This window comes from Buceros rhinoceros, unplaced genomic scaffold, assembly GCF_000710305.1.
Source record: "Buceros rhinoceros silvestris isolate BGI_N320 unplaced genomic scaffold, ASM71030v1 scaffold4958, whole genome shotgun sequence".
NCBI lineage: Eukaryota > Metazoa > Chordata > Aves > Bucerotiformes > Bucerotidae > Buceros > Buceros rhinoceros.
This window is the reverse complement of record NW_010427345.1, coordinates 49242-65027: the sequence shown is the minus strand read 5'-3', so window position 1 is coordinate 65027 and position 15786 is coordinate 49242. Positions and strand designations below refer to the sequence as shown.

The window sequence follows — 15786 nt, the reverse complement described above, 5'->3', positions numbered from 1 at the left end:
GGAATGAGATAGAACACAATGGAATAAAAGTTTAAGTTGATTTCAAATCGTACTGCAGGCAATTCAGTAGGTAGAAGCCTAGTAAATAGGAGACTGTGAAGGTGGTCAGGGAAAAGCAAGTAGTACCAGGCTTCGTGCCATCAAAGATGCTGAGTTCCTCAACGGAAATAAATGGAAACCATTATTTCTGGAAGACATGCAAACTGCAGCTGTTTGGTGGAGGAATTCTTATTTCAAGGTGAAGTTTTATTTTCAGATGGCCAGCTTCAGTGCCTAAGCCAAGGTTCTTCTGTGAAGTTTCAACACTGTATGCCTTTGGCAATTGCGTATGTACTGAAAGTGTTAACTTCTTAGCTCAAATGAAAAGCCATGAGCTCTTGTTTCAGCTTTTTCTTCCTGTGAATTAAGTCATCATACTTACTGTGAATTAACTCACAGTACTGTTTTTTACTTGCAGTAAAAAATGCAGAATTTTTACAGCAGGCTGCTTTAGAAGAATATGGACCAGAACTGCATGTTGCTTTGAGAAGCCGAAGAGATGAACTGCATTACTTAAGAAAACTTACTGAACTTCTTTTTCCTTATATTTTGCCCCCAAAGTCAACAGAGTGCAGGTATAGAAGTTATTTAGCATTGTAAATATTCAAAGTATCTACATACTACATAGTACAGTAATTTTGGAGGAGCGAATGAATGAGCTCCAAAGTGATCCTCCTCTTTCTTAACCCTTTGCTTATGAGTTTTTTGGTTGGTCTTAAGAATGCTCCAGTATGCTTAAGGTATTATTAAATACTAAAATATTTTCCAGTAAAATACAATAGCATTGGAAACTTCAGTTACAAAATTATGTAATCTAGTATCAGTTCTGATTTTTTTCTTTTTCTCTCTCCGTTCTTTTTTTAAAAATTTTTTTATTATTATTATTTTTTATTTTCAGATCTCTGGCTCTTCTGATAAGAGAAATTCTGCCTGGTTCTGTTTTCCTTCCCTCAATGGATTTCTTAGCTGATCCTGTAAGACTTTGGAGCACAGGAATAATCATCTGAGTTTATTCAGTATTACCGTTTTCCTAAGAAGTATATTGTGGTAAAGCAAATGATGTGCAATGACTTCCTGTGTGCTTCGACTGGGAAAAAGAAGTCTTATGGCCAGTGTTTTTGTTTGTTCATTATAACTGGTTCGAGCACTTAACTGACTGAAGCGACTGAAGTACAGAATTGGCAAGATCTTTTAAGAATGTGTTTTTAATGAAGGGCTGCAAATCCTGTCAAGTGGGAGAATGCTGTGCTAGTATAAGCGCCTTCAAATTGCTATAACTACTTTTAAACAAGGGCTCAATTACTCGAACTCTGGCTATATGTATCTTTATAGCAGTGTAGGAAAACCAGCCTTCTTTGCAGCTGTATTGAAATGAAATTTTGTTGTCCTTAATTCTGCAAGTAGGAAGGCATTTATTTCTAAAGATGGAACACTACCATCTTTGATTTTATTTATGCATGTTTTTTAATAGGCAAAGTTGAAATACTTCTGAAGGTATCACCTAGCTGCAAGCAGAAAGTGCTGTAGCTGTGGAAGTATTAGTGGTTCATTAGATCTGCTCTGACGGTAAAAATACTTTGTAGACTTTCCTTCACAGGAAAGCATGTGTCTTCAGAAATTCCCTGACTTGTAAAAACTTGAAGAGACTATTGAGGGTTAATTCTCAAACGTGTTGCCAGGCTTTGTTCTTTTTAAAGTATTAATATAGTCACAGGTTTAAACTCGGGCAGAGCGTAGTAGTGAAATGATTTTAATCTAATTTGTCAAGTTTCTTCAATAGTAATTTTGTACTGTGTTTTTTCTACAGGACACTGTCAACCATTTGCTGCTGATCTTCATTGATGATAGTCCAGTGAGTGCTGACAAAGTTAAAACAGTTGTAGTTTATTCACATATTGAGGACGCTTTCTTATTCTATGGTCTCTTGTTATTTTTTTCTACAGCCTGAGAAAGCAACTGAACCTATGTCTTCATTGGTTCCTTTTCTTCAGAAATTCGCAGAGCCGAGAAATAAAAAACCGTCTGTAAGCAAAGGCAACATTTATTTCCTTTCCTGTTTTGAATACTGTTTTACTTTACCTGCTGATGTGTTCTTCAACTCCTTGCATTATTTATGAATACATAAATTCACTGATAGTTTGAAAATTGGCTGACTGTGTTTTTAACCTACCAAGGTCCTGAAACTGGAGCTAAAGGAGATCAGAGATCAGCAAGACCTTTTATTTCGGTTTATGAACTTCCTGAAACAGGAAGGGGCAGTCCATGTGCTGCAGTTCTGCCTGACTGTAGGTAAGACTGCGTACACGTGCTGAGGTATATTTGATTATTTTTAAAATCTTTAAGGGTCTGCACGCTGAAGTGAATATTCAGTCTTAGAACTAGGCAGCGTTGTTAAGCAAGAGATTACTTTTCAGGATTAGTGTTTGCTTACTATAGTATGTCCTGAGTCTCGAATGTTAATCTTGGTAACGTCAATGTCGGCACGTATTTCTGTTACTGATATAGGTTGGATATTTTAAAATAGAATATTCTTGTAAGAAAAAGCTTCTGGCCACTGATACGAAGTACAGCTGACTTTTTTAATCTGTGGTTACTAAAGTATGACTAAAATGAGCTGTTCACCGTGAAAACCCTCTTATGTTCTTTTAGCTTTAAAATTCTCACTTCTGTAAAGAACAGAAACAACATTAAATGTCTTGAACTTCTATTCAGTAACAGGTACCTTGGTTATGAAACAGGCATTTTGGTTTACCATTACACAAGTGGTGTTTGAAAAGCCTTTTGTTTCCCAATGATAAGGTTTTCTGTGAAGTTCCTGTAAGTTAGAGTGGCTTATTTCAAGTTTTTTGGCCAACTAGTGGTTAGTTGCTGGCTTACCAAAATAATAGGGGTTTTTGTGTTTAGTAAACAGGTATTTCTATGTTGCATAGGCAATAATGTGTCTATCTTCATATCCCAAGCTCATACATACATTAGGAAGATGTGAAATTACATTAGACAGACCTGATCTCATAGAATATTCCAGAATCGTTAGTCATTACGTTAGAGAAATATAAATAATCTCTGTGCATGCAGCTTCTTATGTGGTCATAAGGCTTCCAAACATGTTGGCTTTTTGTCAGAAGAAGACTCTTCTTCTCACTAAAAAAACCCACAAAGCAATTACCTTTTCAGTGCTGGTGGTACCTGCAGGGGGTTCTAAGCTGGCTTTTCTAGAGCTCTACAGATGCTTCCTCTGTCAGGAAGGTTACTCAGCCTGTGCCTATTGCCCATGATAAATCTGTTTTCCTGGGTAAACCTCAGCATTTTCTTCCTTCTGAACTTCTCTTGCATTCTTATAGGTGGCAAATCTGTATTTTAGCTTATAAAACAAATGAGGTTTAGGTGTCTCAAGTAGCTGTACCAAAATGTCTGCTGTAGGTGGTTCTTCACTTGATAGAAATACTTGGGATAAGAATCACTTACTGAGGAAAATAAAAAAACAAAGCAAACAAAAAAACCCCCAACCAAACAAAAAAACCTGGAAGGCTCTTGGTAGACTTTCTCTGAAGGAGTTTGGTTTTGTCCATTAATTGAAAAATTAATCAAACTCTACCTTATTTTCCCTTGCATAATAATTGTGCTGAATAGAATTTTTATTTTTCAGGGAAAGTTCATTCTCAAGTTAGTCTGATATTAAAGTTATTATAGAAAATATAATGGTGAGTTGGGTCTTAGGAATGAATAGCAGTAGAATAGGCAGGTGACTGGTATTACAGGGCTGTTGGGCCTCTATGTGTGTTTAGCATGAACTGGAAATCACGCTGAAAGAAAACTGCAATTTACAGTGTGGTAATTTAGGAAGAAAAAAAAATCATTCTTCCGATTCATTCTTTTGCCAGGAAGAACTTCATGGATTTATCCTTGTTCTGATAAGGAATATTGCAATATATTTTTCGTAATAATTTTATGAACAAATCTGAGTTATAGCTTATAAGAAGGCAGCTACCTTATTACCTGAGATTTTGAGATGTCTTCTGTTTCTATTAATTTTAAAGTTTTACAAATTACTGCATCTTCTGGAAAATGATTTGATGTTACAGGTTGCTTCAAGATGCTGTTTGTTTGCCAAATTGATCAACAAATGAATTTTCTTTTCTTCTCAGAGGAATTCAATGACCGAATTTTGCGACCGGAGCTATCAGATACTGAAAAGATGTCTCTTCATGAGGAAGTACAGAAAATTTACAAAACTTATTGTTTGGATGAAAGCATTGATAAAATCAGATTTGACCCTTTTATTGTGGAAGAGATTCAAAGAAGTAAGTTTGAATTTGGAAGGAAAATTTACACTGAAATTTAAACAGCATTGTGCAATGAAGACTAGTTCATCTAGATATGATCAATCTTTACTTTTGTCATTCTTTTAAAAATCGTTACCCCTTTGCTATATTGTGCTTAAGCCTTGTTTTGTCAGTTTATTTCTGTTTTTATTTGTCAGACTTGTAGTAGCTTCCAAAGCAATCACAAACTCAGACCAGAAAAAACCAAACTTTATATGCCCATGTCTATCTATCTTTCCATTTCTCTATCTCTGTTTATGTGTATATTTTTTTTATAGTTGCTGAAGGTCCATATATGGATGTTGTGAAGCTTCAGACTATGAGGTGTCTTTTTGAAGCTTATGAGCATGTACTTTCTCTACTTGAGAACGTTTTTACTCCTATGTTCTGTCACAGTGATGAGGTAAGTGTGAAAGATTTGAAGAGTAGTCTTAAAGCAAGACTTTTTCTTTTTTTTTTTTGTAGGATATCCTATTTACAACAGTCATGTGCATGTGGAACTGAATGATGTGTTTTCCTTTTTCCACTTTAGCATGCCAGAGCCGGGACTAATCTCAGTTAAAAAAAATGTAATTCTGGTTCCACCCAACTTCAACAGGATTAAAAAAACCCCAAACCTTCTTAATTTTTTGGATGTAACAATTTGTGAATATCACTGCTATTGCAGAATCCCCTCCACCCCTTCTTTTATGATTGCAAATTCTGTGCAAAAGTAATTTGCGTGATAGGCATAGAACACTATTAAGAATCAATATTTACTTTGTAATATAGTGGTATTCAAATAAAGATACAAAGGTTGTGTTCCGGTACCTTCAGCGTTATGCATTCGAGCAGCTAAAAGTCAGGTGACTCACTTTCAAGAAGGTCGTTCAAAGCAATTTACAAGGTATTTAAGATTGTTCTGTGATTAGGTTCTGAATGCAATTTAAAAAAAAAATTGAAAAATATCCCCACAGTGGGGCAACGGCTGCCTAAGGACTTCTATTAGGAAACACTTTAAACACAGGGATGAATCTGAATTCCTGTCCCTTTTAGAGTTTGGGTGTGTAAATCAGGTTGCATGTTAAGCTTCTCGCATTTATTTGAGACGAAATATACATTGACTAGTCCTGGAATGGATACTTAAAGTTACTTGATGTTATTCTTAATAAAGTGTATTTCTCAAAAATGGTACTGATGGTGATCTTTCCTGTAATAGCTGTAATGCTTCAACTGCTTTATTTTTTTTTTTTTTTTTAACGAGGAGATACAGATTTTGGTACTTAATTTTAGTTTTATTTTGGTTGGTTTTTGTTTTTTAATCCCAAGACTATGTAAAGTAAAATAAGTAGTTCTTAAGCATGTATTGCAAATTCGGTCTGTCCTTTTCCAGATGAATATTTGAACTGCTAGATTATGGCCAGCTTGCTGCCTTCTGTCCTTGTTTCCTGAATTCTGCAATGTTGCTTCATAGTAGCCCTTAACTCAGTCCAGTGTGTTCTTTGATACTTTCTTTGTCTGTTGCAGTACTTCAGACACCTTTTAAGAGGAGCAGAGTCACCAACACGCAATTCAAAGTTTAACAGGTGGGTATGGTAGAATCTTCAAGTGTTTTTCTTCATTTTTTAGTGGAAATGTGAACATACTACACCATGGGAATTTTGCTACTGCCTGATAAAAATTGAGTCAAATTTGTAACTCTACTTTTTTTTTTTTAAATGGACAAATTACATACTAAAGGAGCAAGCAATATTGTACAATACGTCTCTGTGATTTGAAGTGTTATACATTAAATAATTTAAAATGTGATCTAGACCTCAACACTTGAGAATGGGGAAGGGAAAAATAAATGCACAGTGAGAATAACGTAATGTGGAAATAAAGTGGTGATTTAATTGACTTGCTGGTGCAAAGGTGGTTCGTCTTGGATTTCAGACCTTACAGGGACAGGTACAGTGTATCTATGTCTAACCAATCTGGTCACACAATGGGAATCTCCTCTTGTTGTGACAAGGAAGATTTGCTATTTCTCCTGGGTCAAATATGTTTTCTGTGCCTCAACAATCCCAATTCATTGCAGAAACATAGTGTCAGAAGCCTTGTTTCTCGGATTGGTCTATATAGTTACAGTCCACCTTCAGGCTCCCTAGGGCCTGCAGAGAAGGAAAAGTGCATCTCCTGTGGTATGGATGGGTGGGTTGAGGGGGTGCTTGGGTTGGGTTGAGTGAGCTCAAGGTCTCATAATTTCTTGTTTTTCATTTTGTGCTGGATGGCTCAGTCATACACTAGCTCAAATGAATTACCCTTGGTCTAGCCAAAAGAAGGAAAACTTCAGTGAGACAGTCTTTAACTTGGATAGGCTTTTCTTTCTTGGTATCAAGTAAGATCCGTAGTGCTGTAGAAAATGCTAATGGTTATCCTCTTAGATTGTTCTTCAGGGAGGAGTAAAAGCAATGTATTTAATTTTTTCTTGCTTTCATTAAGAAATATACCTAGTAGCAGCCCTCTGGATTTGCAGCCTACTCTGAGGTGTAATGTTGTGAGGGGCAATAGGTACAAACTGAAATACAAGAAGTTCCATCTGAACGTAAGGAAAAACTTCTTTACTTTGAGGGTGGCAGAGCACTGGAATAGGCTGCCCAGAGAGGTTGTGGAATCTCCTTTTCTGGAGATATTAAAGACCCACCTGGACGTGAGTGATCCTGAGCAACCGGATCTAGGTGAACCTGCTCTAGCAGGGTGGTTGAACTGAACGATCTCCAGAGGACTCTTCCAGCCCTTACCACTGTGTGGTTCTGAGATCCCTTTCTCCCCCGCTAACATTATTCAAAAACTCCAAGATTGTTGTCTCTAATGTACCTCCATTGGTGACATCTATTATGTAGTCTTCATAGTTCTTGTAGATCCAGAACTCAAGCTTTGGTCTAGCGCTTTCTCAGATTGGTGCTGACAAGCTTCTGTTTCTTAGCAAAGAGGCATGCAAGGCAGCTAGGCCAAACTGCATTTCTCTCCAGCGTGATAGTCTACTAGGAATGGTGACCTTAAAACACACTCCAGCTTCTATTGAAAATGGCTACAGGCTTTCATCCAGACCTTTAAAGCTGCCCTCTGGTATTTTTCCCAAAATTATTTATGTCAGCAGTTGAAAATACCCTTTCATACACTCCTTAAATCTAGTTAAAGTATGAAAACATTTGAATCACCTCCTTGTTGCTTCGCTTTTCAAACCAGAAAGGGTGAAATTACAGTCTACCTGGAGTTTTTGAAATACATCTCTGGCTACAAAATAAGCAAATTTTGTTTGGGGACTGTTTTACAGCATATTCTCCCAGAGTTCAAAAAGCATCTGTAGCATTATTGAAAATGCATCTGGTTTACCTTTTAGAACAATTTGAATGTCCTGAGTATGTATGCTGGTTTATGATATGAGATACTGCATGTTCCTGAAGTGGTGCCTCAGTGATTATTTCCATGAATCAGAGGTCTTATCTGAGGTCCTATCTGCAAGTTGTTTGCCTGTTGCTTTGGAGTTTCCCTCTGCAGAATCTGGTACGGACACTCGCTGCCAAGGGAAAAATTGAAATAACTCCATAACTTTTAGATGTTATACACATGCACGTACTTTATCCTGCCTTCTCTTCCCTATTCTGGCATTAGTTCCAGTTGAGAGAAAGTATGTGCGAAGAAAGTTTTGTTTTCTGTAACCTTGATGCTTTTTTAAGGGTACTTTGTGTGTGTTGCATAGATGCTGCTGATCAAGTAGTAGATGTGGAATGTACGTGTGGGTAGTGTGTTGAAAGATTTCACTTACTGCTAGAGAAGAGAATTATAGAGCAAGTGGGAAAGTAGGAAGAAGTGATTATCAGTCTGTTAATTTCTGCACAAAATAATCATAGCATTTGTGTACAGATAGGAGAAATAATGTGCTCTGAAAAGTGCCAATGTAATAGATTAGAAGTCCCAAGTATTTCTGGAGTGTAAAGATGTTGCATTGAGGATATTCTGATGACTTTAACTAGCCATGGCTGTCAATAGTTTAACTCCATAACCGATATCTTCCACCTGATGTTTAATGTGTGTGGCCAATGAAAACCAACACTTTAAGTTCTCGTGGCTTAATTTTGAGTGTGTGGAAGAAAGGACAAGAATTTAGATTTATGTCTTTATAACACATTACTACATTACTTAAAGGTATTCTGTGTTGGAAGTCTTAACAGAAGAAGAAAAGCCATTGTGTGGTATGAACTCCCAGATTTCGGGATAGCTGTATATCCGCCTTGATTTTCTTCACACCATGACCACGTATAGAAATAGATGCATCTTGATTTCTCATCATTGGCATAGCAATAAAAATGAAACATTTTGAAGTAAAGGATCAAGTAGAAAAGATATTAACAATTAGGAGTGAAATCCTCAGAATTAAGTTGTAACTGGTTGGGTGCAATGTAATCGTTTGTCACCATCAGTTCCAACATGGTAGGCTGTGTTTCCAGTTTCACAGTTAACATGACTGAAGACAGTGTAAGGTGCCTTAGAATCAGTTCCTCTTGTAAAACAGAATCTAAAATTCAAATATTTTAATCCCATATCAGTTTGTCCAGAGTTAGGTAGCTTCAGTGTTTCTGATTAATCCATTTAAACATCTTGGTTGAAATTACTGAGTTGGTGACCGAGGCATTGGTTCCACATACCAGGTTACATAGAATGTCAAAAATACAAGACAGTTATTAAAATCTGTGAAATAAAATTAAAAAGATATTTTATAGTGTTTTTCTATAATACAGGGGAGTAGGGGATGGTGTTATTACATAAAACGAGCACACAGCCTTTTCTTTGTGTTGGCCAAGTGAATTAGATTCCTATACAACTTCTGAACGCAGGTTGCAGAAGAAGTTAACTGCCTGTTTGGCAGTACAAGTAACTTGAAGAATGAAAGTTGTTCTCCGTAAATTGGTATCTGCTTGTGCTGAATGTCAGTGAAGACCTGAAAGTTGTGATAACTGAGGTTTTACATTCCGAGGCCAAGATTGTGGTGAAATGTGCAAGTACTGTTCGCATTTCACTTTCTTAGGATTTTAGGTCAGGAACTCCTGTAAGTGTACCACATTTTATATTAACCTGTACTGATCGGCGAAGCCTATTTGTTTTTTGTTGCGATAGGTCTGGCAAATTTGGTGGTTGTTTTTTTTTTTTTTTTTCAATATATTTTTTCCCTGGGCTCTGTTATATTAACCTGTACTGATCGGCGAAGCCTATTTGTTTTTTGTTGCGATAGGTCTGGCAAATTTGGTGGTTGTTTTTTTTTTTTTTTTCAATATTATTTTTTCCTGGGCTCTGAGGTAATTTATGTGCCTGTTGTTGCAGAAGTAGCCTAAGTTTGGATGACTTCCGGTAAGTCTATCTAACACTCAGTAAATGTTGTCTGTTGGTTACACTGCTTCAGTCATGACCGCATCACACTGCCTTTACAACACCAGTTAACTGTCTATTTATCTGTAAAAATGTGAATGTCTTCTCTGGACTAAACTACATTTCTCCTCACAATAAGCTTTACTCCCCATGTCCTCATCATGAATGTTCAGATATTTCCTAATTACTAATTTCAGAAGTTTTCAATATGTTAATATTGTTTGCTGTTAACAGTTCGTCTGTTGTTACTAATTTTAAAATATATTTGCATAACTCAGCTTTTTTTTTGGCCTGTGATTGCTAGCTGCTTCAAAATTTCCTTTTCTCTGTGTCACATTTCTAGATCATGTTTGAGTTTTTATCCACTTAGCTCCTTGATTTACCTTGCACAGCTATATCTAGGATGATCACTGCCTAGCGTTGCATGCAAATATATCCATTCTGTGAATATTATCAAGCACTCAAACCCAGCAATTCCCTGATTTAGTTCTCTGCAGCTTTTCTTGACACTGTTATAGGTTTGATTACAACATGTGCTATATTTTATAAATTGCTCTGGGTAGTCTGTGGTCACTCAGTAATTCCTTAATAGCCGTTCTGTGGTTTGTTTTCTTATTATTTATGTCTCTTTAAATACGTGCTATCCAAACTCAGAAAGCAGTTTTTTTGTTATGGGCTTTTCCTTAGAATTCGTCAGAGCATCAGTATTTCATGTATTACTCATACTGTTCTTGATTCTTGAGGAAACATTATCAACTTCCTTTTACAGGTTAGGAATGAAGGTGTATAGACTCTTTTTATCTCTTATGTGCTCGTTCAGTGTGTGGAGTTACAACTTGCTGGAGTGTTGAGCAATAAGAAGTACTGTTGCAGCTCGTTGATCTTTTAAGTGCAGCTCTGTGTGCTCAGCACTTCTCCTAATTGGGTGTAGGGGTTTTAGTGAGCCAAAAGAAAATGTTACTCTGACTGCACGTGCATGTAAATATCTAGCTTGTCTGATACTTCTCCACCCACACTGGTTCACAGCAGCATTCTTCAGCTGCATAGCCCTGGCTGATCACTTGTGAAGATCTGTTCAGTGCACTGGAAGAGGCAGGGGTCCTTGTAGGAAAATTGTTTTGCAACCATCAGTGATTAAAGAAGCCACAGTGGCACTAATGCAGTCTTTGATCTGCAATTCCCAGCTGCAGAGTGAATGACAGTTGTAATTTTTTTAATGTTGTGTATGTATGACTTCTGGAGCTAAAAAAAAAAAATCTTCCAACTCGTCGTCACTTCATCAGGAATGCTGGAACCTTAAGACTGCACTCGGGGCCCTGCCAAGAAAGCAACTACAGAATGGTGGTCTAATAATGCTGTTGCATGGATCAGCACTGGAGGGATTGGGATACTTTTCCCAGTCAGTTTTGTATAGAAATGTGTTGATGGTAGCAGAGTGGACAGGTCTTGAAAGACTTGGTCTGTATTCTAAATTGGTCACTTTCTCTCCTCTTTCTTCCTTCATGCCTTGAATGTGACAATGTCCTAGTCCAGTTTCTTTGCTTCTACCTAGCTTCCAGTTCTTTGTCCTATTTCTATTTAGCCAGTGCATCTATTAGATTTTTCATCCTGATGCCTGGGGGTTTTTTGTAGATCTTTTCTTTGTTGCTCAGCTTCTTCAAAATGTTGATCATCCTACTGTCTGTCCATTTCTGCTAATGTCCACAGATTATTTTTCCACACTCATCGAATCTGGTTTGTGCTCTGCATGCTAGCTCATGGATTTTTGCCAAACCAGTCCTATGCTCTCTCCATGTGTTGTCCACCATGTGTCTGTGTACCCTCTTACCACTTTGTGTTCTGAATTTGTGTGTCTTCCTGTGAAGAGAATCCCATCCTAGTTTTTTACTTTATGCCTGTTACATGAAGTGCTCTGTACTCATTAGGCACGATCGTTGGGCTCAGCATTAGGGCAGGAAGGGGCGGTTCCTAGCTGTCAGGTTGATTCCTGGCCCCATACAGCTCAGTACTGCAGTTACAGGCAAAGCTGTATTCTGCCTTCAGCTGGAGCATGATCAGTGCAGGAAAGTACTCATCTGAACCTGCGGTATTCCTGTCAAATCTTTGAGCTGTTTTTGCTTGAAATCTTGAAGTGCTCAAGTTTTCACAGGAACAATGAAAATTTCTTGAAGAGTCCAGCCAGAGGTCTGAGGTATTAACCTTCTAGAAAAGCTGTCTAATTTAGTCTGAATAAGGTTTGTATTTTGGTAGCTCAGTGTTTAAGCTCCTGAACAAGATTCAGGTAGGTCCCCAATGTGCAAAACTTCAGCACAGTAACATGTAGCAGAAGTTGTTTAAAAATGGTGTACAATTGTTTAAACATGGCTTTAGACTACAAACAGCGAAGCAACCTTATCTTTGGTTAGCAGAGATAAATAAGATAGACGGTGCCTGTCTGCTTTGGAGCTGATAGTAATATGAGATAGCAAAAGCAAAAGATTTGGAAAAGCAGTGAATTATTTACGCAATTTTAGTCACGTACACAGTCTGGGTAGAACTGTAAACAGGAAGATCGTTAGTGATGCACACACGTTTCGAGTCAGCCGTCGATGACATGCCAGTCATGTCAACTGGTTTTATGGGCAAGGAGGATGCATTACCTGCTGGTCTCTGCTGTTCTGTTTGTACTACTGTTCGATAGTTAACACTTTTTTTGTTGTAGTTTTAAAGGAGAAAGAAACACTTAGGATCTTTTTTAGTCCTCTAAAGTACTAATCGTGCTTTTAATCTCAGTAATCTATAAAGTTCTCATGAATCTTTGATTCTGCAGTTCATTGTATCGTTTTTTAACTCGCCTATCAACTGTATTTATTGAATCAACATAAGTAACTTCAGGCTGATTCCATATTCAACAGAAACATTTTTCTTTCCAGAATTACTAGCGTTTCTACATAAGAAATAGTCTTAGGTATTGGGTTGTGGCTAAGGGCGTAAGAATGCTGCAAAATCTGTTCTCCCTGTAAGGAGTGTGCTTCCTGACTAGTTACATTTATTTTTCCATACCTTGATGCTTTCTGGATGCTTTGTTTGTAAGTGGTAAGACTTTAAAAACTCTTCACCTTTCAGTCAGACTGGCTCTTCAAGCCAAGATTCTTCAGTTGCATCTGTTTTCTCTCATGCTCATACTTGCTCCTTGCACATTCTTTTAGTCTGTCCCTGATGTTTAAAAGTCAAGATATATCTTGACTCATACATCCTTGTAAAATTCTGGGATGTTTATGTAAAAAAAAAAAAAAAAAAAAAAAAAAAGCATCTAACTACACCATTAATAAATACTTCATAGTCCTGAAAACTGCTTTATATAAAAAAAAAAAAAAAAAAAAAAAAAAAAGCATCTAACTACACCATTTACAGTACTTGGCAAATGTGGATAAATATTTAAATAGAAGTACATGGAAAAGGACAGTGAGTGACCTTCTCCGTGTGCGTGCCTGTAGCAATACAACAGTTCCTGCTGTCAAAAAGAGATTGTTTTGCGTAGTTAATTGTTTATTCTATGTCCTGTGTGACTGGGATACTATTATACAAGTGTTAATGTTTGCTCATGGTTAAGCATGTGGTAATCCCCTATCTCTTAAAAGTGTACTCAAGAAATTTTGCTGATCAGTCAGAGAACAAATTTGCAATAAATGAATTTCAGTCGAAGTGGAATTGTGAATATATTGGCTACTTGTTTATAGAGTTGTTTCTCGGATCTGCAAATGATGTGTAATGACCTCCTGAGCTGCTCTGTAATAATATGCCATGTGTTGTGAACTCTTGCTTCTGTAATCCTAGGACCACACAGAAGAGGGGAGAATCATTTGGAATCAGCAGAATAGGCAACAAAATTAAAGGTGTATTCAAGAGTTCTGCAATGGAAGGAGCTATGTTGCCTAACTATAACTTAAATGAAGGAGAAGATGACTTTGTGAGTGAAAGCTTTAGATTTGTATTTAAATCTTTGGTTTTGTTGCATTTGCTGCCTTCCTTATTTTAAAGTGTTTCTGCCTTTTCTGCTTTTTCTGCTGCCTTTTTTTACTTCACTGCAGGGTTTCCATGTGCTGGCTTCTGATTCAGCTGCCTTATTTTCCCTGTATTCATTCACAAACCAGTTATTGTGCCTCCAAGCTAATTGCTTTAGTACAGGGAAGTACTAAAAGTAGTGGTGTCAGACATTCTTGTAAGCAAGGAATTTTTCTCTAAAATCTTACTGTACCATTTTCTAATTCTGGATAATAAGGTGTGCATAGGACTGCATGCATGGCTTTACATCTGAAGCTTGCCACAAGACCTTAAAACCATAGAAAAAGTACTGGACAAGCTGCTATCAAGTTGGTCTGTGATGTAGCATTTTTGCTAAAGATCATGAGCCAGCAGTCCTTTCTCTTTTGTCTTGGGTGTCTTCCTCAGTTAATGATTTTCTTTCACACTAAACAGCAATGAATAGCGCCAGCAGTAGAATTATTGCATGGGACATCGGTATCTGAAGCACAGATGGGGGACAAATGGAAAATTTTGAAAAGGGAAGAGGAGGAAATGGGTCAGAAGCTATTGGTAGCCAAATATCTTTTAGTGTGTCTGCTAATTCAACTTTTTGTACCTGTTCCTAGCAAACAAAACAAAGTGTTTATCACCTTCATACACTGCTAGCTCATTTTCCACGCCCTGAAGATCAAAGTGTAAATATGAGTTCATACACATATTATTCATCTTGTTCAGAATTGCGTTCAGAAGAGGGTGGAGAGGACTCAGCAACTTAGAACTCTAGATAGGCTTGGTTGTTTCTTTAAGAGAAGGAAAAAAAGGCAATTTTCTGGACAAGCTAAATCTTCTTGTAAGTTGTACCCTTAAGGGGACAGAACACTTGCAATTAATTTCTTGAATATTTAAGTTCTGTTCGTTGTAAGCTCTCTCTTTTTGAGGTGAGATTCTAATAAAAATCGATTTATTTTGCAGCGTTGCTGTTGTAGATTTGACTAGGCAAAGGGTGTGGAAGTCTATTTCCCCTGTAGTAGAGGAATTAGTAGAAGTATAATTGAAGCAGTGGTGCTCAGAGAAGGAACATGGGTTTTGTGCCGGAGCACAAGAAGTTACTTGTGAGAAGTTGCTGAATTCAGCAAGGTGGACAGTATAGCGTCTAATCCTTACTAAGGAAGATTTTCAAATGCACAGGCAAGAATGAAAAGTTTCAAGTACAACATTGTCTCAAATCTCTTCGTTAAATAAAGGGAGGAGATTACATTTTTACTAAAACCACCTTACACAAAGTTTGGGAAATACCAAAGTGCCTTCACTTGTTAAGTGTGGATGGGAAGAAGAAATGAGAAACTGCTGGACTGTTTTAAGGTTACTCTGCATCTGAACAGATGGACAGAGCTGTGACTTGACTTCAGGAGTGAATACTGAATATACAGAATTTAATGCTAATAATGCCACAGTGAGAACTGAGGTGCAGTTTCCTAGCAGGCATCAGAGTCAGAAGAGCTCTCTGGAGCAAGAAAAAATGTGATCTGGGAGGTGACAGTGTAACTGTAAGACGGTGGCAGTGCAATATGCAGTCTTAGCAACTTCTTGATTATTTTCGTAGGGGGGTATGGGAGATGTTGCCTCCTACACAGATCCTGATTAGACATTTAAGTGACTGGTGTTAATGTAAGCTTGGTGGATTCAAAGTAAATAGAAGGTAAAGAATGGCAGTGAAATGGAGTTCTGTGCATGGTGACAGAACATATGCAGTCTTAGCAACTTCTTGATTATTTTCGTAGGGGGGTATGGGAGATGTTGCCTCCTACACAGATCCTGATTAGACATTTAAGTGACTGGTGTTAATGTAAGCTTGGTGGATTCAAAGTAAATAGAAGGTAAAGAATGGCAGTGAAATGGAGTTCTGTGCATGGTGACAGAACAATGAACAATGTCTTTGCCTTTTTTTTTTTTTCTCGTTGTCTTCCAAAGTCACGTTGGATGCAGTTAAAGCCTATAGGAAATAGCCATTTAGTCCAAGGAAATGATGGAG

The 15786-nt window shown here is 37.3% G+C and overlaps 1 protein-coding gene across 1 annotated transcript in view; it reads left to right on the top strand.

Moving 5' to 3' along the window:
• SNX14 (sorting nexin 14) overlaps positions 1-15786 on the top strand; it is a gene marked incomplete at its 5' end in the record, with an annotated part of 44277 nt that overhangs the window by 6076 nt on the left and 22415 nt on the right. The window contains 9 exons of the mRNA XM_010141847.1: positions 458-614; positions 938-1013; positions 1847-1891; positions 1983-2063; positions 2214-2328; positions 4185-4340; positions 4640-4764; positions 5868-5926; positions 13566-13698. Coding sequence (XP_010140149.1) covers positions 458-614; positions 938-1013; positions 1847-1891; positions 1983-2063; positions 2214-2328; positions 4185-4340; positions 4640-4764; positions 5868-5926; positions 13566-13698 — 947 coding nt within the window. The remainder of the gene's footprint in view (positions 1-457; positions 615-937; positions 1014-1846; positions 1892-1982; positions 2064-2213; positions 2329-4184; positions 4341-4639; positions 4765-5867; positions 5927-13565; positions 13699-15786) is intronic.